At 40.5% G+C, this 26803-nt stretch overlaps 1 protein-coding gene across 1 annotated transcript in view; it reads left to right on the top strand.

Moving 5' to 3' along the window:
- Nucleotides 1–24143, top strand: part of LOC122666613 (lipoyl synthase 1, mitochondrial-like) — a 33957-nt gene extending 9814 nt beyond the window's left edge. Inside the window, exons 2-4 of the mRNA XM_043862640.1 lie at nt 8843–9054; nt 22179–22558; nt 23941–24143. Of these exons, the coding sequence (XP_043718575.1) occupies nt 8843–9054; nt 22179–22558; nt 23941–24063 (715 nt within the window). The 3' untranslated portion in view covers nt 24064–24143. The remainder of the gene's footprint in view (nt 1–8842; nt 9055–22178; nt 22559–23940) is intronic.
- The last annotated feature ends 2660 nt before the right edge of the window (nt 24144–26803 follow it).

The raw sequence follows: 26803 nt of genomic DNA, 5'->3' as shown, positions 1-26803 counted from the left end.
TTGTTCTTGACTTTTAATTATCCTCTATACTAGGTATCTCAATGTCTAGAGGAGCAATCAGCAGGACCTCTTCACCACTTAGAATCTCCCCCTGTAGAGGTACCTGCTGTTTGAAATAAGCCTCAGACTCCCGGAATAATACATCCATCGTGACAATTACTTTCCGTGTAGGAGGATGATAGCATTTATAGCCTTTCTGGGTAGCTGAGTAACCGAGAAAGACGCACCATAGTCCTTTGGGATCAGACTTGCCATGTACATGGTGATTCCCGACAACAAAAGTGGATTTCCCAAACAACATGTCCAAGGGACAGCGGCCACCTAAGACTCGGGAGGGAAGCCGATTGATAAGATAGGTAGCTGTAAGCACAACATCACCCCAGAAGCGAGGGGGAACAACCATAGTAAACATAAGAGAGCGAGCAACCTCCAATAGATGTATGTTCTTGCGTTCAGCTACTCCATTCTGAGCAAGAGTGTCAACACAAGAAGTCTAGTGTATGATTCCATAGCTGTCCAAATAGGATCGAAAGGCAACATTCATATACTCTTTTCCATTATTTGATCGGAGAATCTTCACCTTGGCATCAAATTGGGTTTGGACCATTTTATGGAATAGAGTGAAACAAGTAAAGACGTCACTTTTACTATGCATCAAATACACCCAAGTTGTCCGGCTAAAACAGTCAATGAAAGTGACGAACCATCTAAACCCACAAGTAGAAATACATCGGGCAGGGCCCCACACATCAGAATGTATCAAACCAAAAGGCACAATGCTTCGATTATCAGATATAGGAAAAATGCTTCTAGTTTGCTTTGCCAAAGTGCAAGCGTCACAAGAAAAATTACGTTTATTACACCGTTTTACTAGACTAGGAAATAAATCAGATAAAACTCCAATCGGAGGATGGCCCAAATGACGATCGCAATTATTCAACTCAAATATTGCAGAATCAAAATCAGAAGATGCCGACTGGGATGTCAAAGCTGCCCAGGAATGGCAGGACTGGCGGTGGTGGAGGGGCCTGCGGTGGTGGCTGTCCTTAGGGTAGAATCACGAAGAAGAAGAGAGAAGGAAAAAATTTCTAATTCCCATATCCCCAGATTTGTCTCTTATACCATGTTGAATTCCGTGAATACTGGCTTGAGTTAGAGTGACTACAACTATCTTTATTTATAATAAAGAGAAGAACATTCTGGAATGAATACAATGATAAATATACCCTTAGGACAATTCTACCCTTGAACCCATATTACAACAGATTCGAATAGGGGGTTAATGTAGATCCAAGCCTTCTCAAGTTGAAGAAACCACCTTAAGCATAAGGTCATAGTAGGAGCCTTTGATTAGTTCTATACTTGGTTTTATTTTTAAGTCTTCATTTGAACCGGTTCAAATTGGTTGCATCCAATTGGTTCAATTTAAGTTGGTCTAATTTAAGTGAAGTGTTCTTATTAGCTGGTAGGATCTTATATCCTATTGGTTAATTAGGAATCTTAGTTATTTAGAGTGTTTTAAGTTAGGGTAAATAGGTCTTTTTGTTTTAAGTTTTAATTAGTCTCACACTCCTTCCATGATTTTGGAAGAGAGGGATTTTAAATTGTATTAAGATTTTGGCCCCTAGGCCCTTATTAATAGAAAACGTGGGAGGCTCCCCCACACAATTCAGTTTAACAAAAAAGACTTCGTTTGCTGCTGCCATTGCTACTGCTGTTGAACTCAACATGAGTTTGCCTTGTGAGTAACATCAAGGTGAAGGGCTGGTGGATCTCTAGTAACTCCTTGCATCTTGTAGATCGGGAGGTTCTTCTTCAAAGTTATCTTCAAGGTTGCTGCCATTGAAGATCTTCTTTAATCAGTAAGTTATTACTGTTTCAGCACTCCCCATCTTCTTCTTAATCCTCCAACCCAAGCCTCATCTGTCCTAATCGATCCATATTACCATCCTCCATTAAAACCCATTGATCCCCATAAACCCTAATTGTTCTAAAATCTGTCCTGCCTTATTCCTCCATCCAATCTCAACCAAATTCCAACCACAGCCCCCTCTCATTTCCTCCGCCACTCGACCTAGCTTGCAGCCCCATCCAACTACTCAAACCCTATTTTACATTGTCTCTGTAAAACCTCGACGCGAAAATCCCAAATTCCTGTGTAGACCTAACCAGCCATCAAAATTGCACCATATGACAGCCGAACATCCCTCTCCTTGCCCTTAACACTCGACCTTAGCCCCTTGCCCTAATTTCAACCTAAATTTTAAAACCCGAAACCCTAACCCTAATTTCTGAAATTGTTAAATTTTGTTCAAGCCTTGTTCAAACCTACACTATTAGCTTCTCCTAGACCTGCCCATTAAAACCATATAAGATTTAACCCCATTCTCATAAACCTAACCCTAGATTTGACCTAAAATACCCCAATCTGTCCCAATCGGCCAGCACCTTTGTGAGGGTCTGATCTACCTGGTTCCTAGTAGGTCTCCTACCTATCTAGGACTACATTAGGGGTATTTGCTTAATTATGAATAATATCTTATGTAAATGAAATTACAAATATAAAAACAATTACCGGGTTCGATACCAATAAAAAGGATTGCAAGGAGCCTTGCAATAAGGCGGCTGTCGCCTAGGCCCCAACAAAACCGCCTGGACGCCTAGGCGACTCCTTGACAACTATGATGGCTAGTTTTCTGACCGTTATGTAAATGTCTATAAATAGGAACTTCTTTACTCCCCTCCTAGGACCTTTTGAAGTATTTATTGCATGCATTATCTTAGCATCTAAAAAGGGATAATAGGTTGAGGGAGTCTGTACCTTTATCTTGTATGTCCACCCTAGAGGATTGTATTTGAGCTTTGATTGTATACCTCCCTATCAAGAGGCTTGTTGTCTTGAGATGCAAAAATCAAGAGCCTAATTTTGCAAAAACTTAAAAGAACTCCTCCGTGAGTTAAAATTTTAGTTGTGATCCTTAAACCAGCTAGGTTTGATTGTTAGCCTAGTAAACAATTTGGTTTGTTGTGAGCCCGAGAAAACAGCAAGTTATTCCCCACTGAGTGATTGAGACTTTGGGTTGTAACTTGTAGTAGGGTAAAATTACTGGGTTTGTTGTGAATCCAGGAAAACAACAAGTGCTTCTCCACTGAGTGAGCAGGATTAATTGTTTCTGATGGCACCGGAAAAAGCTATAGCATAGTAAAAGTCCCACTTCGTGCTGGGCAGTGGATGTTGGAATTTGCTGAAACACTATAAAAAATCTCTTTTTGTGGTTGTGTTTTTAGTTACAGTAGCATACTCGCATCCTTCAAATTAGTGTATTTAGCATTTCCAGTTCAACTGATGCAGATCAGAGCTTGAAGAAGAGGACAAATATAAAAGTCAGAAAATACTGTTCACGAATTACTGTTCACGTGAACAGTACCACGGGTTACTTTTCATGTGAACAGTGATTTGGGGTTGGTATGGACTGCTGGAGTGAAGATTAGGTGCTGGATTGGTGGAATATTCTGGTGTTAAGTTTCTATTTTCATAGTTTCTGAATTAGAGTTTCTATTTTAGTTGCTTAGATTTTATTTAGAAGTTTCTATTTTAGTTTCATTACTTGTAATCAAGTCTCAGCCTTATAAGAGACTTGCTATTTTCTTGTTTCTATTTTTATAGTTTCCAATTTTAGGACTTGTCAAAGTTAAAACTTTCTAATTTTTGTAACTTGAGGAGCAAGTCATTGCTACCTATTTATATGCACGGCTTTTAGAAGCCAAGGAGACGATTTGAACAGTTGAATGAAAAAATTGCTTTGAAGCAAAAGATACTCTTGTCCAATGGTTGTGACATGAAGGGCTGGGGGGCCTAGCTGAGAGCCAAAATCCTAGGGCCAAGAGTGCCTGGGTGAGAGAGCCGAATCTCCTTATCCCTTTCCCCTTCTCTTGTCTTCTACTTCTTCTCTTATTCAATTCCTTACTGTTCCTGCGGTTGTGTGACTGCAATCAAGTGCTGCTACCTACTATTACATCTGCGACGACCTAGAAAGCATCCTAAACAACAACTGAATCTGCTGTTGCTGTCCAGAGGCAAAGAAGACCACTTTCCACACTTGCGTCTGCATCAGTTTCTCAGTCTCTGCTGCTGTTTCGAAGATCCTAATTTCAGCACCCTTCCTCCCAACTAGGGTGAGATTTGTTGCTGTTGCACACCATTAATAGATCTTTAATGTGTTGATCCTGGCTGCAATCGATCTCTCACTGGTCTCTCCCTGGTTCGAGATCGATTCTTGCATTATCAACCCCCTATTGGGTTACATCTTTTGATCAACAATACAGTCAACATTTCCTCTTTTAGGTTGTATCAATAACTATTTTCTTCCTTTGAATAAAGGTTTTGTTACTTAGAAGATAAGAAAATATCTTCATAGTCATAATCAAAATTTGGTTTCTAGACCACATACCAATTAGCAAGCGAACACCTGTTTCTTACAATGCATTGCGAACTCACATCTTGGATGATACAAAGAAAGGAATGTGCAATTAAACCTGCTGCAAGAGTTCTATTGAATCTGAGCTGATCACAGTGACGCAATGGATCTCTTCCATCATTTCTCATCTACTTAATACTATTGGCCAACTCTCCTACCACAATAATCCGATTAGAGACTTTGATATGGAGAAATCCAGCCCTACTTCAACTGAGAACAATTCATAAATCATGGATGTCCGACCACAAAAGAGCACTCATCTAAGTTCAAGTTATCCTTTTCCTTCATTGATTCTTTGGTCAGCCCCAACCAACCAGACTTGATTTGTAGTAAGATTATCTTAGATAACATTCTCCTATGTTTTGAAATTGTCTGTGGGTTTGATTGAACATCCCACTCCCCTACGACCCTCATGAGAATTGATATCCACAAAGCCTTTGATTCTCTCCGTTGGGACTTCATCTGCAATATCCTGATTAAGATGTCCTTTCCCACTATCCTTGTCCATTGGATCCACTCTTGCATTTCTTCCCCTTGTTTCTTGGTTCTGGTGAATGGTAGCACTGTTGGTTACTTTACTTTGTCCGTGGGCATTCATCAGGGCTGCCCCCTCTCCCCCTTCCTCTTCTCGTTGGCTCTTGAATTCCTCTCCCACAGTATCCAATCCTTTATCGACCAGCTTCTCATCTCCCCCATTCCCAAATGTAAAGCTCTCAAGCTTACCCACCTTGCATTAGCGGTTGACCTCATGATCTTCTCAAGGCTAACCCCTCATCCATCTCGACCATCATCTTCTCATCTTCCCCATTCCCAAATGTAAACCTCTCAAGCTTACCTACCTTGCATTAGTGGATGACCTCATGATCTTCTCAAGGCTAACCCCTCATCCTTGGTTCTAGTGAATGGTAGCTCTGTTGGTTACTTCACTTTTTCTGTGGGCATTCATCAGGGCCGCCCCCTCTCCCCCTTCCTCTTCTCTTTGGCTCTTGAATTCCTCTCCCACAATATCCAATCCAATATCGACCAGCTTCTCATCTCCCCCATTCCCAAATGTAAAGCTCTTAAGCTTACCCACAGGCTAACCCCTCACCCATCTCGACCATCATGTCCTCTCCATCTCTTCGAGATTCTTTTTGGCCTCAGCATCAATCTTCTCAAATCCCATCTTTTTTGTTTCTGGAGTCTCTAAAGCTGTTATGAACACTCTACTTGGGCTGACTGGTTTCACCCTAGGCCTCCTTCCCATAAAATTCCTGGGGCTCCCCTTGATTCCTACCAGGCTGATCAGCCATCATTGTACTGCGATGCTTGACTATCTATAGAAGGCTCCAACTTTGGAAGGGCAAACTTCTCTCCTACGCTGGGAGGTTAGAGCTAATCAGATCTGTTCTACAATCATCCTATATTTATTGATGTGGGGATTTTGGGCTGCTTAAATCTACCATCAAAGCCTTGGAAAAATTAATGTGTGTCTTCCTTTGGAAAGGTGCTGAAACCTTCAGATTCCTCCACCCTCTTAGCTGGGCTTACACTTGCCTTCCCAAAAGGAGGGAGGTCTTGGCTTGAGGAGGATCAAGGACTCGAATATTGTGGGTATTGTCAAACTGATTTGGGAAATTTTTGTCCAAACACGACAGTATTTGGATCAAGTGGGTTTACTCAAGTCCTCTAAAAAATGACTCTGTGGATAGCCTCCCAATCCTCAGATGCTTCTTGGGTTTGGCTCAAAATCCTTCTCCTCCGCCCCATTGCTAATAGAACCATTTCCTTTAGGATAGCTAATGGAGCCTCTACATCCCTTTGGCTCGACCACTGGCACCCTATAACTGTTCTCTTTTTTGTGGTTGGTGCACAAGTGGTCTAGTCCTCTGGAATCGATAAGCATTCCACTGTTGCTTCCATCATCTCTCAAGGTTCTTGGTCCATCCCTTAACCCTCCCCTCCAGCTCTCTCCTCGGTTTGGACCTTCCTACTCCCCCTTCTGGCTGCCCCTCTCCCTCCCTCCAATTGTGTGACTTGGCTCCCCTCTCCTAATGGCCTCTTTAGCTCCTACTCAGCTTTGGACTTTGTTTGAGTTCACTCCCCAGCCCTTTGGCATAAGGTTGTTTGGTTCAAGGGTCATATCCCTCACCATAGCTTCACGGTTTGGAGAGACCTAACCCATTGCCTCCCCACCTAGTCCTTCCTCATTTATAGACAAATGCATGTCCCACCCTCCTGTGTTCTTTGTTGGAATGGTTTGGAGGACATTGACCACCTTTTCTTCTCTTGCCTCTTCTCTACTCAGTTTGGGAAAGAGCCTTAGATAGTTGCTGGCCTCATCATAAAAGAATTCTCCCCTTCTCTAGGGAGTGGCTTTGGATTGACATGACCTTCTTAGGCAGCTCCATATGTGATTTTGCAGGGAAGCTTGTTTTTGGTGCCACCATTACTCACCTCTGGATGGAGCGGAATCGTCGAAGATGGACCTCTAGTTTTCGTTCTTTCGACATGATTTGGAAAGCCATCTACTTTGAAATCAGCTCCAAGATTCACTTATTATCTCATTGTTCAGTTCGTGATACCCTGAGGAATAGGCGTATTATTGTTTCCTGGGTTTACCTGTTTTCTTGATACAGTCTTCTGACCCTTCCTCTGAGGCCCCGTTTGTTTAGAGGGGAAGGTGGGGTGGGACCCACATGTTGGGGTGGAAATGTTGAGGTAAAGTTACTTTTCCCATGAACAATATTCAAAGTCCCACCAAATTGGTGGGACTTTGGATAGCAAAGGGGTGGGATTTTGAATTGCCACATCAGCAAACAAATCAATTAATGATCTTCCCTGAGCTTTTGTAAGTTCACCACCACAATTAACCAAACAAGGTTGGGGTGGGATTTTGAAGTGCTATATCAGTATTTTCCCACCCCACCTAAGTCCCCTCTAAGCAAACGGGGCCTTAGGGATTGGAGCTGTATTGTTGAATTCTTTATTCAACAATAACAACAACAAACTCAGCTTTATCCCAACAAAACAAAGTAGGGAAGACTAAGGTCTAAACAAAAAAGGGGAATGAAGAGATGGAAGAAGAGGGATGGGGAATGAGATGAGAAATGAAAAATGGAAAATAAAAAGAAAAATGAAAGCTAAAAAGTGAAAAATAAAAGTAAGAGGACCAAGTATGACCTCAGATAGAGCCTATTGGAGGGCAGGGAACCATGTAGCAGACCCCATTTAGCTGAGATTCTCCTGACTTGCTGGGTTGTGCCTCTTTCCTCTTACTTTAATGTTTCATCTTTCATTTGTCATTTTTCATTTTCATTTCATCCCTCTTTTCCCATCTCCTCATTCCCCTTTTTTGTTTAGACCTCAGTTTTCCCCACCCTTTTTTGTTTGGATCCATGTAGCCGACCCCATTAAGTTGGGATAAGGCTGAGTTTGTTTTTGATGTATGCAAACAACATGAATGGCAAGGTATCAAAAGACTATACAAAATTAAAAGCTCTAGAGGAAATACCAAAAAAAGAAAAGGCATATCTTGTTAGGTGAGATCACAGTTCCAGCAAGCAGCAATTGTTCTCCCTATGATCCCAAACATTGCTGCCTTTGAATTCTTTAGAAGCACACACCCAATCAGCCGAAGTCTAATTGACACCAAGAGGCAATCTAGTTGGGCCTCTAGGCAGCTGTAGTGTTAGACAGGATTGCATAAAAAATTCTCAGTAAAGACCTACCTATGGACACTTGAAGCTTGGTCTTGATCACTTCATCCCTCTGATGTGCGTTGCTTCCTCCAAATCCTTGGCATTCTTCAATTATTGAATAACCATTGCTCGGTGAAGCTTGACTCTTGTGATTGCTGGTTTCTTCATTGTTCTTCAAAAGATGTTTGCTTCAAATGTCTAGTTAAACTCAAGCTTGATGCATGTTGCTTCATTGGTTATAAATTTTGATCTTTGTGGGAATATATAAACCTTTACACAACAAAACATTTGTATTCCCAAATTCACCATGACCACAAGGTCATCACAAAGATGTTCAGTTTGCCAGACAATCACCTAGGTGTTCATTTTTTATCATTATCAAAACACATTTACACATTATGGAGTATTGGGAAAAATCTATTATATGCCAATATATATCACCCCCCAAAAAAAGTCAAATCAAAACAAAAATAAAAAAGTTTAGAACACATCTGTTTCTATGTATTGCATAAAATTATATGCACCTATCTTTATGTCTTCCCATTTTTATCAGAAGGGTTGATGATGGAACTAGAAGTTTACAATTCATAAGTTTCTCTGCAAGACCTATTGCCTTTTTCTTTCACTCTTATAATTTTTATTTTTGGAGCTGAAACGTGGTTTTCTGTTTATACTACTTCGCAGATTCTGCAATGTGAAGACATCACGAACTCCACCTCAGCCTGACCCAAATGAACCTGCCAATGTGGCAGAAGCGATTGCATCATGGGGTCTGGATTATGTGGTGATAACAAGTGTTGATCGAGATGATTTACCTGATCAAGGGAGTGGTCATTTTGCAGAGACAGTGCAGAAGTTGAAGGTTTTAAAGCCGAGTATTCTGATAGAGGCTCTTGGTACGGATTTTTCTCATTCTCAATGAACTCAGCAATGTGCTTGTTAAGCCAAAGAGTAATATTCAGAAGTTACATCAGAACTTGAATGCCTGCAGATGTTAGAATTGTAGAAGAATCAAAACATGTTAGGACAGTACTCAAGAGTGAGAGAATGAAGAAGGAAAGGTAGAGAACAAGAGAGAGATTAAGAAGAAGAGAGCTAAACGACTAGGATAGCTCACTGTCCTGCAAGAATGTGTAACCGTGAGCAGGGCAATACTTCATTATGTAGACAACGACTCATTAGAATCATAATAGAACAGACATTACACCCATATAGGACTCTCCAACCGACACACTTATCCTGCTCCTTACACTTCACCAAAAACACCAAACACCACCAAGTACAACTAAGTCTTAACACTCCCCCTCAAGTTGGAGCATAGACATCACCCATGCCCAGATTGGAACATCTTGTAAGAAAATCCAGACGAAACAGCGCCTTGATAAAGATATAATCAAGCTGATTCCTAGATTCAACCAAAGGCCGAGGGCAGAATCTAGCATAATGACCAATCCTATTACAATGATTACATCGTGTGTTCGCCACGTCCATAGGGGCCTTACCCTTATCCGGTGTAACTTGTGGAGCTTGGGTAGGGGCACCACTAGGTCGGTTAGGGGTGAAAGGCTTCTTCACGTCACCAGATGAATTATTAAATTGCTGTGGGGCTGCCTTTGTCAAATCTTCGGCCTCCATAGCTTTCTCAACACCATCATTCAAATTAAGCACTGTTACTACTCCCATCTTGTCTCTTATGTCACCTCTTAATCCCAATTTGAAGCAGGATAAGAGCTGTTCATCATCTTCATTAACACCAATACGGGAAAGTAAATCATTAAATATATCAATGTACTCTTCAACAGTCACAGTACCTTGGCGTAGAGTGTTGAGCTGATCGTGCAAGTGTTGACGGTAAGTAGAGGGAAGACACTTCTCCATAAGGACTCCCTTCATGCCTTCCTATATAGTAGGTTCTAGCTGTTGACGTATAAGCCTTGTTTCATGAATACGCCACCATTCTCTAGCTCCTCCTGTGAGCTTAGTGCGGGCCAGCTGCATCTTATGTCCTTCCATCAATTGAAACCAATTGAAGTAATTGTCCAAAGCATTCACCCAATCAAGGAAAGCAATAGGATCATGCTTCTGGTTGTATTCTGTTGGATTGTATGGGCCAAAATACCGTGGGAGTATTCTGGACTTTTCTCTATTTTTTATTTCATGTACAGCCATGTCGGATATGTTAGGGACAATTCTGTCCTTGTATTTTCTATTCCTTATTATAAATATATGGCTTGGGGTCTACCTTAGACTATCCAAGTATTATTCTCTAATTCTAATCTGTTAACATGGTATCAGAGCTGGTTGTGAATTAGGGACCTTCCCTTCCCTCCATTCTCGATTTTTTATTCTCCCCTTCACTTTCGATATTTTCTTCCCTTCTTCTTCTTCTTCTGTCTTGATCTCCTTTGTCTTCATTCTCCCACTAAGGCAGCACTGATGAGGTGATCTACAGATCCAGTTGCTGCCCTCAATTATCTCATTCCATGCTGCAGTTTTTGATCGATAGGGACAAGTTACCTACCTGCGATATTTGGAGCTTCAAGTTTTTTGGGATTTCTTCCATCTCTGCTACAAGGAACCAATCTTCCTCTTTGAAGATCAAGAACTGCAGCAGGCTCTCTTCTCTGATTCAGTTCTTATCTCCAGTTGTATTGAAGACCTCCTAAGATCTATTTTGCACAAACACAGGGTTTTTTTCAATACCCTGACAACTGTTGATCTTGGAGTTGCTGATTTCTATTGGTTCTGATTTTTTGAAGGGTGGTTCACTACTTATAAAGGCACACTCGACTTCAATTTGAGCTTCAACAATTTTTTGGGTCCGTTCTTCCCTACATCAATTTCAGCAAAACAAGGTTTTTTTCAAAACCTTGACAATATCGATATATTTTTGGAGACATTTTCTCCCATTGAAAGGGGATTCTCCTCTAATTTTCAGCCCTTAACTTGAAGGGAATCTTGGGTTTCTCATCACCACAGCCCTTCTTTGCGATTTGAGTTTCTCTGCTGCATTATGGGTGACTCTGAAGTCTCTACTGGCACTTCTGCTGCTGATGGGCTTGGTAGGAATGACAACCGTGATCTCCTCCCTAATTCTATCAAACTGGATGGGAACAATTATCTGATCTGGTCTCGCTCGGCATACTTTGCTATTGCTGGTCATGGGCTTACTGGCCATATTGATGGTACTACTGCTATGCCGACTGCACCTGGCCCTCTTTTGACCAGATAGATCTCCAATAATGGTATACTCATGTCCTTTTTGATTGGCTCAATGCAATCAGACCTTGCCAGTGGTTTCCTTCTCCTTGATACAGCCCATCAAATCTGGTCTGCTTGCAAGGAAACATATGGACAGCTCGGTAATGATGCACAAATGTATGAACTCCGGAAAAAGGCCAATAATACTACTCAGGAGGAGTTATTCGTCTCCAAGTACTATGCTACCTTGCGCATTCTCTAGCAGTAATTGGACCATTTTTCTGATTACCACCCCACTACAGCTGCTGATATCACTGCATATAAGAAGCATCTGGACAAAACCAGGGTGTATGATTTTTTGGCTGGTTTGAACATGGAGTATGACCAGATTCGTGTTCAAGTGGGTCATTCCCCTTTTCCTACACTTGAACAATCCTATGCTTTGGTCTCCTCTGAAGAGAACCGTCGGGCTGCTATGCTCTACCCTCCTGTTACTGACAGATCAGCCATCCAGACTGCTGCCCAAGCTACTCCTGCACTTGTCGGACATGTTTCTCTTGGTGATTCTACTACAGGGACTGTTACTTATGAACATTGTCACAAGCCTTACCACAACAAAGAAGCAATGCTGGAAGCTTCACAGGAAACCAGTTGACTTTGAGGCCAAACGGGCTGCCACGAAGAAGACAAAAAATAAGGCAAACCACTCTGAATTTGTTCCTACAGCCCCGACTACTAACATTGGTCTATCCCAGGATGATCTACAGGCATTCTTACGTGTGCTAAGGTCTTCCACTACTGCTGCCTCTACTACATCAGCTACTGCCAACTTTTCTGCTCCTTCAGGTTCACACTTTGCCCGGTCAGGTATTCCATTTGGTGGTCATTGTGCTTCTGTAGCTTCCCATTCTTGGATCATAGATTCTGGGGCTACAGATCATATGACTGGTTCCTTTAGCCTATTCCATCGATATTCTCCCACTTCTGGGAAAGACAAGGTCAAAATAGCTGATGGTTCCCTTTCCTCCATATCTGGAAAAGGAATCATCAACAGCACTTCCTCCCTTCCTCTGTCTTCTGTTTTGCACATTCCTAATTTTACTACTAACCTTCTTTCCATTAGTAGTATTACTCGTGATTTGGCCTCTAGGAAGACAATTGGATTGGGTAAAGTGTACGGTGGACTGTACCTGCTTGATGATGGTCGTCTCTCTCCACCACCATTACCTTCTCTGCTACACCAGAACTCCTTGGCCTCTTCTGAACTTTACCAATGGCACTCTAGATTAGGTCACCCTCCATTAGGCATTTTAGCACATTTATTTCCTACTTTGGTCACCAAATGTAATAAGGATGATTTTTTTGTGAGGCTTGTGTTCTGGCCAAACAGACACGTTCCACTTATTCTCTATCAAATAAAAGGAGTTCTTCTTGTTTTCATTTGCTAAATTCTGATGTTTGGGGGCCTAGTCGTAAAATTTTTCTTTCTTGCCATTGTTGGTTTGTCTCCTTTATTGACTGTCATTCTAGAAACACATGGGTGTATCTTATGCATACAAAAAATTAGGTTTTTGCATGTTTTCAGCATTTTCATAAAATGATCCAAACTCAGTTCCAGGCTACTCTCAAAATTTTAAGAAGTAACAATGGGACTGAGTATAAGGAATCTCAATTTCAAAAATATTTTGCTGATTGTGGGATTATACACCAGACTAGTTGTGTCGATACCCCAGCTCAAAGTGGTGTGGCTAAAAGAAAGAACTTCCACTTGTTGGAAGTGGTAAGAGCATTGATGTTTGCTCGGCATGTTCCATCCCAATATTGGGGTGATGCTGTCCTAACTGCAACTTATCTCATTAATTGGTTACCTTCCCGAGTTCTTGATTCCAGTAGCCTAACTGAAGTTTTACTTGGGAATTCCTCCTTTGTAGTTACTCCCAAAGTGTTTGGTTGTGTTTGTTATGCTAGGGATACCAAATCTCTTAGCAAACTTGAACCCCGTGGGTTACGGTGCGTATTTTTGGGTTATTCTCCTACCCAGAAAGGTTATAAGTTTTACCATCCTCCTTTCTGTTGTACTATGGTCAGTATGGATGTCATTTTTCATGAAAACCTTCCCTATTATTCTTCCCCACCTCTTTAGGGGGAGAGTTCTAGTGAAGATGTGGTTCCTTCTCTTGAGGTTCCCCTTCTTTTATCTCCTATGGTTGCTGACCCGCCTCCTCTGACTGATGACCAGCCTCCCATGGCTGCTGCCCTGCCTCCTATGGATGTTGTCCAGCCTCCTATCATTGCTGCCCAACCTCTTTTGACTGCTGCCCCTTCACCCAAAAGGAATCCTTTACAAGGGGAGATCATGGAAACAAGTGGTGGTGATGTTCCTATTCAGGGGGAGCTGACTCCAGTACAGAGAACCATTAGTAAATTTCAGAAGGCCATTGACGACTCCAACATTCTCACTTATAAAAAGAGATGTTCCAACAAAGGGCAGCTTCAATCCACCGTACCACCAATACCTATCCAGTTGCTAACTCAAGACCCAGATCCTTCTTCTCCTGGTAAGCCTTCCTCTTCCGACCTACCTATTGCTCATCGCAAAGGTACTAAGACTTGCACTCAGCATCCCATTTCTTGTTTTGTTTCTTATATTTCTCTTTCTTCTTCTTTTCGTGCATTTGTATCCTTTCTTTGTTCTGTTTCCATTCTTAAGAATTGGCAGGAAGCATCTATAGATGGAAAGTGGAAGGCAACAATGTTGGAAGAAATGAGAGCATTGAACAAAAATAATACGTGGGATCTTGTGGCTCTTCCTCCAGGGAAAAAACCAGTGGGATGTCAATGGGTGTTTGTGGTCAAACAAAAGGCAGATTGAACAGTGGATCGATACAAAGACCGTCTGGTTGCAAAGGGCTTTACTTAGACATATGGAGTTGACTACCAGGAGACCTTTGCACTAGTAGCAAAGCTAAATACTGTAAGAGTGTTGTTATCTTGTGCTGTGAATCTTGGATGGCATCTTCAGTGGTTAGATGTGAAGAATGCCTTCCTTCATGGAGAATTGGAGGAAGAGGTATATATGGACATTCCTCCAAGTTTTTCAGGTAATACTACCAAGGGCAAGGTGTGTAAATTAAAGCGTGCTCTCTATGGGTTGAAGCAGTCACCTAGAGTTTGGTTCGGCAGGTTTTACAAGGCTATGGTTTCTGTGGGATACAAGCAAAGCAATGCTGATCATACCTTGTTCATCAAACGTGTTGGTGATAAGGTAACTATCCTTATAGTTTACGTTGATGATATTGTTGTAACCGGAAATGATGGTGATGAGATCAACAAATTGAAGCTCTTCCTTGGCCGTGAGTTGAAATAAAGGATCTGGGAACTCTAAAATATTTTTTAGAGATAGAGGTTGCCCGATCTTCAAAGGGCATCTTTCTTTCTCAAAGAAAATATATCTGTAGAAAACCTAGGACCTATAACCAGTAACTTGGGAGAGAAGAGAAGATGGAAGAAGAATTGATTGTAATAGTTGAATTATTTAATTGATAGGTAAGCCCCTCTATTATAAATAGAGGGAAAATTACAAAGTGACTAAACTAGGCGATGTGGGACTAAAACCCACATAGCCGACATAAACTTAATAATATAAGAAGAATAAAATTACCCCGAAAAGACCAGAATACCCCCATGGTATTCTGGATTACATATTCCAACACTCTCCTTCAAGCTGGATTATACAAATAAGAGAAGAAGGAAAATCCAGCTTGAACTAAATAAAAAAAGAACTCCATAATAATGCTAACACTCCCTCTCGAGTTGGGACATACAAGGTACGAATGCCCAACTTGAACAAAATGGGAAAAAACTAAGTTGCAGCAAAATCCGGCTTGACATATGAATGCAGCTCCCAAATAAACCTTCAAGAACTTGAAAAAATAGATCTTTAAAACTTGGACAGACATGATCAGCAAACCGGGACTGGAATGTCTTCCAAAAAAGGCAGCTTTCAACGATCTTCAATAGCTATCTAGTGATGAATCTCAAATTGTCATAGTGATATAGAATCTTGAAGTGAAATAACTAGAGCAGTAAGTAGCGAAAACAAACTGAATCAAGCAACGGAAAAAATACTGTATCAACCCAACTGAAAGTCCTCAAATAGGCAACAATCAAATATTTTCAATACTCTTCAATACTTCAATCTCCCCCTTACGGCAAACTCAACTCAATAATAAAGGATACCCAATGGCAATGGTGGAGAAAACTGATCTTCTATGTTTTGCACCAATGTTCCTGCAAGTTTTGCGTTCTGCAATGTCTGCAGGTGTATTGTACATAATCCCCCCCTCACGTGTAGTACACGTGGTCATAATAGAGATGATGTAAGAAATAGGGCAAAAACATAATATTCCAGAATTTTCCAAAGGTGCTATGGGTAAGTAAAAAGGAAGGAATGGCAAAATTGTAATTTACCAGAAGTTTCCAAAGGTGTTCTGGGTAAATACCAAATGTATGGGATATGAAGGAAATTAGAATTATTGAAAGAGAACGGTGTTGGAAAAAAGGATGGCATGGCTGTAATGTGGTGGAAATCCACTTTTAAATACAATCCAAGCCAAAGGGCAAACTGGTAATAAACCAGAATTTTCAAGGGTCAATTGGGTAGTCAAATAGGGGAATGTATGAAAAAGTAATGGCAGTTTGGTAAATAACCAGAATTTTGCAAGGGGCCCTTGGTAAATAAGAAAGTAATGGGTCATGTAGGGAATTAGATTTATAGATGAGGGATATACTTGGAAGGAGCAAACTCTTAATGGCAAGATGTAAATAATCATAAGAAGGATAGGTACTAATAAAGGTAGGGTAGTAGGCTAGTAGCATTAAATACCTAATAAGTTAAAACTTAAAAGGAAAAGGAAAAGGAAACGTGAGGAAGGGGGAGTCAACAAGAGGTAACGTGATATGGGTAGTGACATAAGATGGGGGTAATATGGGAAAATTAGGTTAAAATAAAATAAAAGGAATCATAAAGAAGGATGTTAACTTCTTCCTTACGACTCAAAGAGAACCAGCAAATCCAGCGGAAACCCAACATGATTCAGTTAATAGATCTCTCTCTTGTAAGCGTGGTTCAACCTGAAATTTAAGATGTTGTGACGTAATACCAGGGCCTATTGATTCCCACAATATTGAGTTCAGAGAGTAACGATAGAGTTGAAGTGGTGATTCTGAAATCAGCTGTGGCGGTAGTTGCAGCTCAGATCGAAACCAGGGAGAAACCATAAACCAGCAAGTGATCGATGCAGCCAGTCAAAGAAGAACCAGAAAAAAATAGTTCGATATTTGGAGAAATCGATTCAAGAGAGTGAAAATCTTTGATAGATGCTGTCCATGGCTACTAGAATGAATCTCCAATAAGAACAACCAATCTCCAAGGCAAAAAAGAAGACTTGTCTTCAAGGGAATAGAGACTCCAAAAAACGCAGGTGAAGAAGGGCAGCAGCTACCGCAGGAAAAAGAACTTCTTCAAACCATTAATTGATGAAGTTGAGTGTCTCTCTTGATGGTAGAAACTCCTCCAAAAAATTATTGCAGCAGCAAGCAGCCCTAACCCAAAAATCGATGGGTAGATTGATGTTGGGAATGGTTGTAGCTTGATCATAGGGACTCCATAAAAAATGCTTCAAACGATGGGTATCGCAGAAGCAGCAAGGCATCCACTCTACCATATTCTGCAATCAACTCCTTTAGAGTCAATTCCAGCAGCAAAAAAAGGCATAATAGCACCTGATAATTATAGCAGCGGCAATAACATATTGATAGCAGTAGCAGCAGATGCAGACTAAGAATGATAGCCTGCGGTGCGGAAACAACCAGAAGAAGAAACCAAAACGAAACAGAAACGAAACCCTAGTTCTCCTTCTTTTATGAACTAGGGTTTCTCCATATATCGGAGAACCTTGACACGACTCTCAAACCGGCAATCTTGGAGAGAATCAGTCACTAGTTGCCTAGCTCTGATACCATGTAGAAAACCTAGGACCTATAACCAGTAACTTGAGAGAGAAGAGAAGATGGAAGAAGAATTGGTTGTAATACTTGAATTATTTAATTGATAGGTAAGCCCCTCTATTTGTAATAGAGGGAAAATTACAAAGTGACTAAACTAGGCGATGTGGGACTAAAACCCACATAGCCGACATAAACTTAATAATATAAGAAGAATAAAATTACCCCAAAAAGACTAGAATACCCCAATGGTATTCGGGATTACATATTCCAACAATATCCTAGATCTATTGTCTGAGATCGGGCTGCTAGGTTGTCATCCTTCAAATACTCCTATGGAAGCTACTACAAGACTTAAGGAGAAAAAAGGTGAACCTGTTGACAAAGGTCGTTATCATCGATTGGTGGGCAAACTGATCTACCTCTCTCACACATGACCCGACATAGCCATTGCTATAAGTTTGGTAAGCCTGTTTATGCATGATCCTTATTTCTCTCATATGGAGGCAGTCCTTCGCATTTTGCGATATTTAAAGTTTGCTCTAGGAAAAGGAATCCTTTTATCTCCCAATGATCATCTAAAGGTTGAAACTTATACTGATGCCGATTGGGCTGGCTCTACTGACAGAAAATCCATTTTTGGATATTGTTCTTTTGTGGGTGGAAACCTTGTCAAATGGCATAGCAAGAAGCAGAATGTTGTGGCAAGGTCCAGTGCCGAAGCAGAGTTTCGTGCAATGGCACAAGGAATCTGTGAACTTTTGTGGCTTAGAGTATTGTTGTAGGATATTGGTGTTGCTGTCCATCTTCTAATGATGCTTTATTGTGATAATAAAACAGCCATTAGCATTGCTCATAACCTTGTCCAGCATGATCGTACTAAGCATGTGGAGGTTGACTGACATTTCATCAAGGAGAAGCTCGAAGCCGGACTCATCTGTGTTCCCTTTGTGAAGTCTGCTGATCAGTTAGCAGATGTGTTCACTAAGGGGCTAAGTGGCAAAGTGTTTCTGCCTATCTTAGTCAAGTTGGGCATGCATGACATATATGCTCCAACTTGAGGGGGAGTATTGGATTGTATGGGCCAGAATACCCCATACCGTGGGGGTATTCTGGGCTTTTTTCTAATTTTTATTTCATCTACAGCCATGTCGGCTATGTTAGGGACAATTCCGTCCATGTATTTTCTATTCCTTATTATAAATATATGGCTTGGGGTTTACCTTAGACTATCTATGCATTATTCTCTAATTCTAACTGTTAACATATTCTTTAAGGTCCAGCTTCACTTTGTGCTTGTCGTCATGTGGACGATAATTAGGATCATACTCGTCACCATATTCATCCTCATCTGGATATACAGGTTGTAAAACTCCACGATGTGGACGTGTTACAGGCCTAGGAGCATGGTTCATAGTGGGTTGTTGGCTGCTTGCTTATGATGTTTTCATCTCCTTTATCTCTTGGTCCATAGCAGCAACTTTATCGTACAGTTACTGGACTGCTAGGATGAGTTGTGCTAGGCAAGCATTCTCGGTCAGTTGATTGGAGCTTGATTCACCCATGGCTCTGATACCAAATAATGTAAGACTGTATACCGAAGGTAACAGTCCTAATAATAGTCCTCAAACTCCTATAAACTCAGGTTTAGGTAAGAGAAATTAAACAATCAATTCTGAGAATAAAACTTGAACAGGGAGATAAACCAGGTTACTCACAGTGGGGTTTCAGAGTAAGAGCAGCGGTAATTAGTAGGAATTAAATCAATAAGACAGAGATAGAGGACCCTTGTTGGCACAGAGGAATTAGAGGAGAAGTAATAGCAGGTCAAGCAGGGGTCCCAAACCTGGTTCGAATGAAAGATTGCAGAGGCAGCAATAAGAGAAAGAGATAGGTGCCACCACAGGGATTGAGTGCCCTTCTCTAAGGGTAGAATAAGATCCCAAAACCCTGCTGTGATTGAATCCCAGGATTAGAAACCACAGGGGATCAAGTTCTGCAGACAAGGCCCAGGTTAGTTACGGTTTAAATGTCCCAGGCAGGCTTGAAATCTGTAGCAACACAAATATGGAGCCTTCTTGCGCAGAAGCAGTGTCCAGTAGCATGTAAGCTCGATGGGTTGGTGATCTTCAGGTAGCAGCAGCATACGATAAAAAAAATAAACAGAGAAGAAGAGAACACAAGATAGAGGTGGGTAATAGAAGATAGGAGAAAGGGGGTAGGGATGGGCTTTCTCAGCCCTGGGTCTTTCACCCATAGCTATCCCAGCTGTTGAACAGGAAATGTTCTCCCATAACCGATGGCAAACATGGCCTGAAAATTCTATTCCTTCCTCACAATAGGGGGCCAATAGGTTAGGCAAACTTAAAAAATAGAAGGTAGAAAAATAGAAACTTTCTAAAATAGAAACTAACTGAAAATAGAAAATAGGGAAATAGAAACTACCAAAACCTAGCAACTAGTGACAATAGCAACTAACTAGAATTAGAAACTACTAAGGCTTTATAATCCAGCCACATGCAAGAATAATCAAAATAGAAACTAATAAATTTAGTAATTAAATAACTAGGATTTGACTGGTCAAAGACCAGCATCCTTGTCAAAATTGTGGGGCTGCAACCTGGGTCTTCTAGAAGGCCAGCTCGGCTGGCTCGACCTGGTCCAGTTCTGGCCCATTAGGACCTGGTTCGGTGTTGCTTGGTTCTTCTTCTTCTTCTGGCCAGTCGTGGGATCTACGTCAGTAACTCTCTCTCAAGTCGTCCTTTAGCAGTATTGTGAAACATAACATTAGCAGCCACAGATGGTTCCATGATATTCCACAACCATACAAGCAATGTGTCATTGTCAGTTGTCACACATCCAGTCTTTATACTATCAGTTGAAGAAGGTGGAGAAGAAGTCAGATAATCCAGTTTACTTTTAGTTTAATATATAGGTTGACACCCTGTGCCCAGAGTAGATGATTCGAGGCACTAGTCAAATTCATTGAAGTGATTTGGAGATTAACAGAGTCCACAGAGGGTTTAGAATCACCCATTATAAGTTTATAACCAGGCAGGTATAAGTTCAGCTGACAGAGAAGAAAACCAAACAATCCCAAAGAATATACCCACTTATAAGAGAGTAATGGCGACCTCTGAATTAACCAGAATCTTCAAGGGGTCACTTGGTAAATAACAGAGAAAGGATATGAACGGAATTCTTATTTATTGAGTAGGCATACACTTGGAAGGGTTTATAAAATATGGGCAAATGAGGATAAAAGAAGAAGGGAAGGGTAAAGTGAGAATACCAAAGAAAAGGGTAAAGCAATGGAGGAGGAGTTCTTCTTTCTTACGTGAAAACAGGAACCAATGAATCCCTCCCAACTCCTTTCTTTTGGGGGAGTGCTAGAAAGTACCTCAAAAACAGGGTACTGCAAGGTGCAATATGGCGGCCACAACAGGGGTACCACAAGATGAAAACCAAAAATAATATATTCAGCAACACAATACCAAAAGAACTGGGCACTGCAAGGTGCAATATGGCAGCCACAACAGGGGTGCTGCTGGAGGAAGATCACCCAAAAATAGGGTACCGCAAGGTGTTGATTTTCACCAATCCAACCAGAGCAGTCCGTGCACAGAAAGCTTCATTTGCAGAGAAGATATATCATCAGTAGAAAACTCCTGTGCAGATAGAAGAATACCATGTTCAGCAAAAAAACCTCATGCACAGAGACTTGGAGAGTAGATAACATCAACAGTAAAACCAGCAACTCCAGCCAACAATTCATGTGATCAGCAGAATCAATTAGCACATAGAAACCCTATTTTTAATGTTTATTCAAATAGGGTTTAATTGCAATGCCTGCCTGCCACCCAAAAGAGAAATCTGAGATTAACTCTCAAAACTGAGAAGATGGATATGCAAGCACCGATCAGACCTGCTATGGTACCATGTAGCAGAATCAAAACAGTTTAGAACAGTACTCAAATAGTGAGAGAATGAAGAAGGGAAGAGAAGAGAGATATTAAGAAGAAAAGAGATAAGCGACTAGGAGAGACCCTAGCTCATGGCACTGCAAGAAGGTGTAACCGTGAGCAGGGCAGTACTTCATTATGTAGATAACAACCCATTAGTCATAATAGAACACACAGTACACCCATTTAGGACTCTCCAACTGACACACTTAACCCCACTCCTTGCACTTCACCAAAGACACGAAACACCACGAAGTACAACTAAAGTCTTACAACGATTGATGGGAAATTATGAACTGTAAATGCAAATATTAGTTTAGCTATCATATAACACACATACCGGGGTGTGAGATTCACATTAACATGTCAAATGAAGAAAATATGTAAGAATTTACCTGATTTGGCGATTGTAACATTGTTGAGAGTTGAAATAGTTTACCAACTGAAAGGTGTACAAATAAGTGATCAGGACCATCACATCTGGTTGATGTTTGACTAAGGAGTCTTAATGTTGTGTACCAAATAATGGATCCGAAATCTCTGCACAATCACACATGTAGCCCATGAGGATATTTGTAAGTCAAGCTTGTGGTCATCTTGAGTCATGACCATATATTCTAAAACTGACACTAACTATTTTACGAAGGAAGCCACTGTTTGAATTCATTGAGACCCTGTCGACAAATGTTAAGATTTTTGTTCATATAAGCAATGATTGTTTGGAGATATAATTACTGTTGAACACTACTGTTCATTTATTGTTCTGTTTTTTTAGAAGCACTCATTTGTCTTTCTTTCTTTTTTTTTGTATGTGCATGTGACGTTGTCTGCATCTTATTGTAATTGTGTAGTTCCTGATTTTCGAGGGGACCCTGGCTGTGTAGAAAAAGTAGCAAAATCTGGCTTAGATGTTTTTGCTCACAATATTGAGACAGTGGAAGAGCTTCAAAGTGTTGTTCGGGACCATCGTGCTAATTTCAACCAATCTCTAGGTGTTCTCAAGATGGCTAAAGATTATTCTCCTTCTGGTACACTTACCAAGACATCAATAATGTTGGGGTGTGGAGAAACGCCTGATCAAGTGGTTAAAACAATGGAGAAGGTAAGGGCTGCAGGGATTGATGTCATGACATTTGGGCAGTATATGAGACCATCAAAGCGCCATATGCCAGTATCCGAATATGTAACTCCAGAGGGTTTTGAGAATTATCGAATTCTGGGCATGGAGATGGTATGCTCCAACCTATTCAGTTCCATAAATTATTACCTCAGTACATGCTCTTCTTCTGCATAATAGGGTTCTTCTTAATTTGACATGTGACTCATGACTTCTATACTTCTACTACCTATGATAATGCATGTGAGAGTATACATATTATGCAGAGTGGTAGAATCATTTTTGGCAATTGATCATATGTATGCACATTGGTATATTTTTGCCAAAACTTAGAATAGTTGAAATACAGCTGTAGTTCTCTCTGAAAAAACATAAACATGGGGTTGACAAAAGTAAGATTTAAGAGTACATAGTATCTTACTATCTTAGGTGTTCAAGTTCTCACATGAGTATGATGGATATATCTATGATATGTAACCTATATGTTACTACCATATTTATATAAAATATTCAATATTTTGCCTAAATTTTTGTTTCATAATCCTATTAAATGCAAATGGTAGGAGTGGCCAATTGGAAGCGTGTTGGGTATTGGTTGGGACCTTCCAACCCAACCAATTTATGACCCATTCATTACCAATTAAACCTATATACTCAACCCGATCACCTGCAAACTCATTTATAACCCATTTAATAAGAATTTATCAAATGACTTCAATTGTTATAAAAACATTTACCTTTAACTTCCATTACCAATATCATACTCTACTACATCATCAACTTTACACTATGGCTCTACCCGGGTCGACCCGACCCAAAAAGTCATCTAAATAGTCAGTTTGACCTAATTATAATTGAATAGGTTATTAATATTTTAATTTTCTGTGAACAGAGAAAAGAAAGAACAAAACTAAAACTACTGAAAAAAGTAAGGAGGTAAGAGGGGGAGAGAGAGAGGAGGGGATGATGCAGTTCACACTTCGCAGCTGGAAGGAAGAGAATGATAGTCTTCTTGCGGTTTGGTCTGGTTCATCATTGAACCAAATTTTGTGAGATCAGAGATTTCTGGTTTCCTTAAATCCAGGATCATGGTGGGATCTACGTAGGATATTCATATTAGTTGCTGTATTAATTTATTTCCTTTTCTTAATGGTTTATGTTGGATAACCTAGAAGGGGGTGAATATGAAATATGTCCTTTTTTAAGAATTATTTAGTTTTCTCAAATTTATCAAGATTCACTTGATAATGTAAAATTAAAACAAAGAAAACACTCTCTTTGCAAAATTAGTCAATGTTACTATATTTTTGGCTATTTCCACTCACCAAACTTAACCAAGTCTATGTCAGTAATGATATGGGAATCAATCAACCTACGGAAATCAGGATCGTTAATCATGTGTTGTCTTCTCTTCTCTTGCTATTTTCATCATTTAAATTGGTAGCAATCTCGAATACATATTTACCTGTGTTGATGTATATCTTGGGTATGGTCAGGGATTTCGGTACGTGGCATCTGGTCCCATGGTCAGGTCCTCCTATAAGGCAGGTGAGTTCTACATCAAGTCCATGATTGAAGCAGATCGAGCCAAATCTTCTGAACTGCTTCCAGTCTCATGAGAAAAGTGAGCTTCTTTGACACACTACACCCCACCAAGCCCTCAATTTTTTTTTTTTGTTTTTCTTCTTCCCCCCTCCATCCTCATTGTTTGTTTAATCCAAGGAGAAAGTTTCTCTTCAATCCGTGAAGAGATTCCCTGTCAATTGATGATCATAATCTCCCTCCTTCCCTATTGTATGAAGTGCCGAAAGTGCCCTGAGTACCCAAAGAATCCCATCCAACAGCAATGAAGATGGTGGGTGAAGGAAAACTCAGTCCTTAATTCAATGTAATTCATTAGAATTTCTCTTCTATTTCTCATGTACCGTGAAACAATAACATGGTTCGTATGTATTAAAAGAATGAGTAATTAGATAAGCATATCCATCACTGTACAGTATGTGATTTTCTTTTCTTTTTTAGGTCATGTAATTTGACCACTGAAAATATAGGATGAAGTAGATACACTAGTAGATTACTGAAGCCTTCTTTTATTATAAGTTTTTTCTGTCGAGCGTGGAGAAAGACATTTTATTGCCAGTTCTAAAGTATTATGCTAGAAAAAATGCATCATTTCAAATTGAACATGGACAACATAGGGTTTATATCGGTTATACATGTATTGGGGTCTGGATTGGGAACTTGGTTTTGGGATCTGGCCTGTGACATTTAGCTTTTAAGTCTCTGTTGGCTTAAATCTTGCAACTGTCTTTGGATATATAGTTGTTTATGGCAACCTTTGGCCAAATATTAGTGTCACACTTGTTATCTAGATTAGATTGTATGAGATCTACCACAGTATGGTGGTATTGATTAACATGATCTGCCAGTAGAAATCAGCCTCTATGTCCTCCCTCCATCTCTTTTTACAACATGTTTGCTTTCTTCTTCTTCAACGACCTCTCCCTCCCATCAAACTCGGCCCACTTAACTCTCCCTGCTGCCATCTCAGACATCTGATCGGAGATGATGATGGGGCTGTCGGATTGACTGAGATGTGAGGAATCTCAGCTGTTTGAGAACCCGACGATTGCTGAATCCTTCTCTCTGGAGAGTTCCTTTTTCTCCCCTTGTGTCCTCCCAACAATTGCTCAAACCTTCTCATCATTACATTGCACTAGAAGGTAGAGTCAATTTTGTGTTTTGTGTGGGTCGTAGACACTAATTTAAATGGCGATTCTATTTGATTCATATCATTTCCCTTCCCTCAAAGAGGTGTGAGGTGGAGGACATGTGGCGATCTCGAGTCATGTTTATGTCCTCATAGACCCTGATATTGGGGTGGAGGGGATGATGATGGTAGAGGAGAGGAGATGGAGATGGAGTAAAGAATAGAACATGAAGGAGGTTGGTTGGGAGGAGGAAAATCATGATCATAGTTGATGGTCATGGCTAATTGGACAGAAATAAACAAAAGGAAAACAAAGAAGAGAGTAGAACTAATAAATGAGATTAGAAACAAAATTGTATTAGAAAAAGGGAAAGGATAGAAGGAAGAGGGAGATCGAAAACAAATCAGGAAGGAAGAGGGATAATCCAAGCTCGATATTTTAAGTAATTCAAAGGAAAAACACAGGCATCCACAACCAAGATTTAAATTTAAAAAAAAAAAGCATCGACAAAAAAGTATAAAAAAAATTTAAGACACGGTCGTGTAAACCGTGTATGTGAGAGGGTGGGAGTTTCAAGGGATTAATTAATGGGTGAGTATTTATGACTTTTCCAACTTTTTGTGAGAGACCCTCTCACGTACACGGTTTACACGACCATGTACGAAACCTTTCCCCAAAATTTAAAGTAAAAAGCTTTCAATGTGAAGTTTTCGAACTACAAAGAGAAATCCTCTTCGAGACCGGACCCTACTCTATGGCACTAGAACAACTAAGAAACGTGAAAAAATGTGGAATTTGGATCCTCTACTGCCGAGCTGCCCTGCAGGACCATGCTGCCTTGACACAGGGCTGCACGCAATGTCTGCCTTACCCTTGCCCAAATGCCTTGCCCAAGTGGGGGTAAGGCGGTAATTGCACGCAATCCCATGTCTGGGCAGCACAGTCCTGCCGGGCAGCTCGGCAATAGAGGATCTGGATCAAAAAATGTGGCACTTACTGAAAACTTGCTCGGTTTAGAATCTCTTTGAGACGTCGTTACAAAACATCTTCCACAAGAGATCCTTTGTTGCAGGTAGGGAGGGTCAAAGTTTGGACCGAACCGGTTAAACCAGCCCAAACCAAGCCAAAGTTTTATTGGGTTAGTTTTGGTTTGGGCGATTACGATCCTAAAACTCAATCGAATCAAATCAAAACCGGCTCAAAAACCATACCGAAATCGAAACCAAACCGATCTAGCCCGATAAGAAATCGATAACAACACGAAAGCCAATATATATATATATATATATATAAGTGTAACTGTCGTAGGGAATTTCTCCGTTGTTCTATTTTCTCAGTTTCTGTTTTATCTTTTCTGAAAATATTCTGGGGAGGCCTGTTAGGAATTTTTCTTTCCAGAATGGGAGATTTGCATCTTCCCTGGACATAACTCTGGTCATGAAGATATCTTTGTACCACTTAAGGTCATGTAATTTTCTGCATTTTAGGTTTGATAATTGTTCAGCGGATCTATCTTTGAGTTTAGATGGATCTCCTAGGAAATGTTTGGTTAAGTTGAAGATGAGTGTATTTACTGCATCCTCAATAGGTCCATTCCTGTCTTGGATTACTTCTCCTTGGTCATCAATCTGTACTGCATACAGGATTG

The sequence above is a fragment of the Telopea speciosissima genome, chromosome 7 (assembly GCF_018873765.1).
Source record: "Telopea speciosissima isolate NSW1024214 ecotype Mountain lineage chromosome 7, Tspe_v1, whole genome shotgun sequence".
In the NCBI taxonomy this organism is placed as follows: Eukaryota; Viridiplantae; Streptophyta; class Magnoliopsida; order Proteales; family Proteaceae; genus Telopea; species Telopea speciosissima.
The sequence above is the reverse complement of the archived record's forward strand: the minus strand, read 5'-3'. Positions and strand labels throughout refer to the sequence as shown.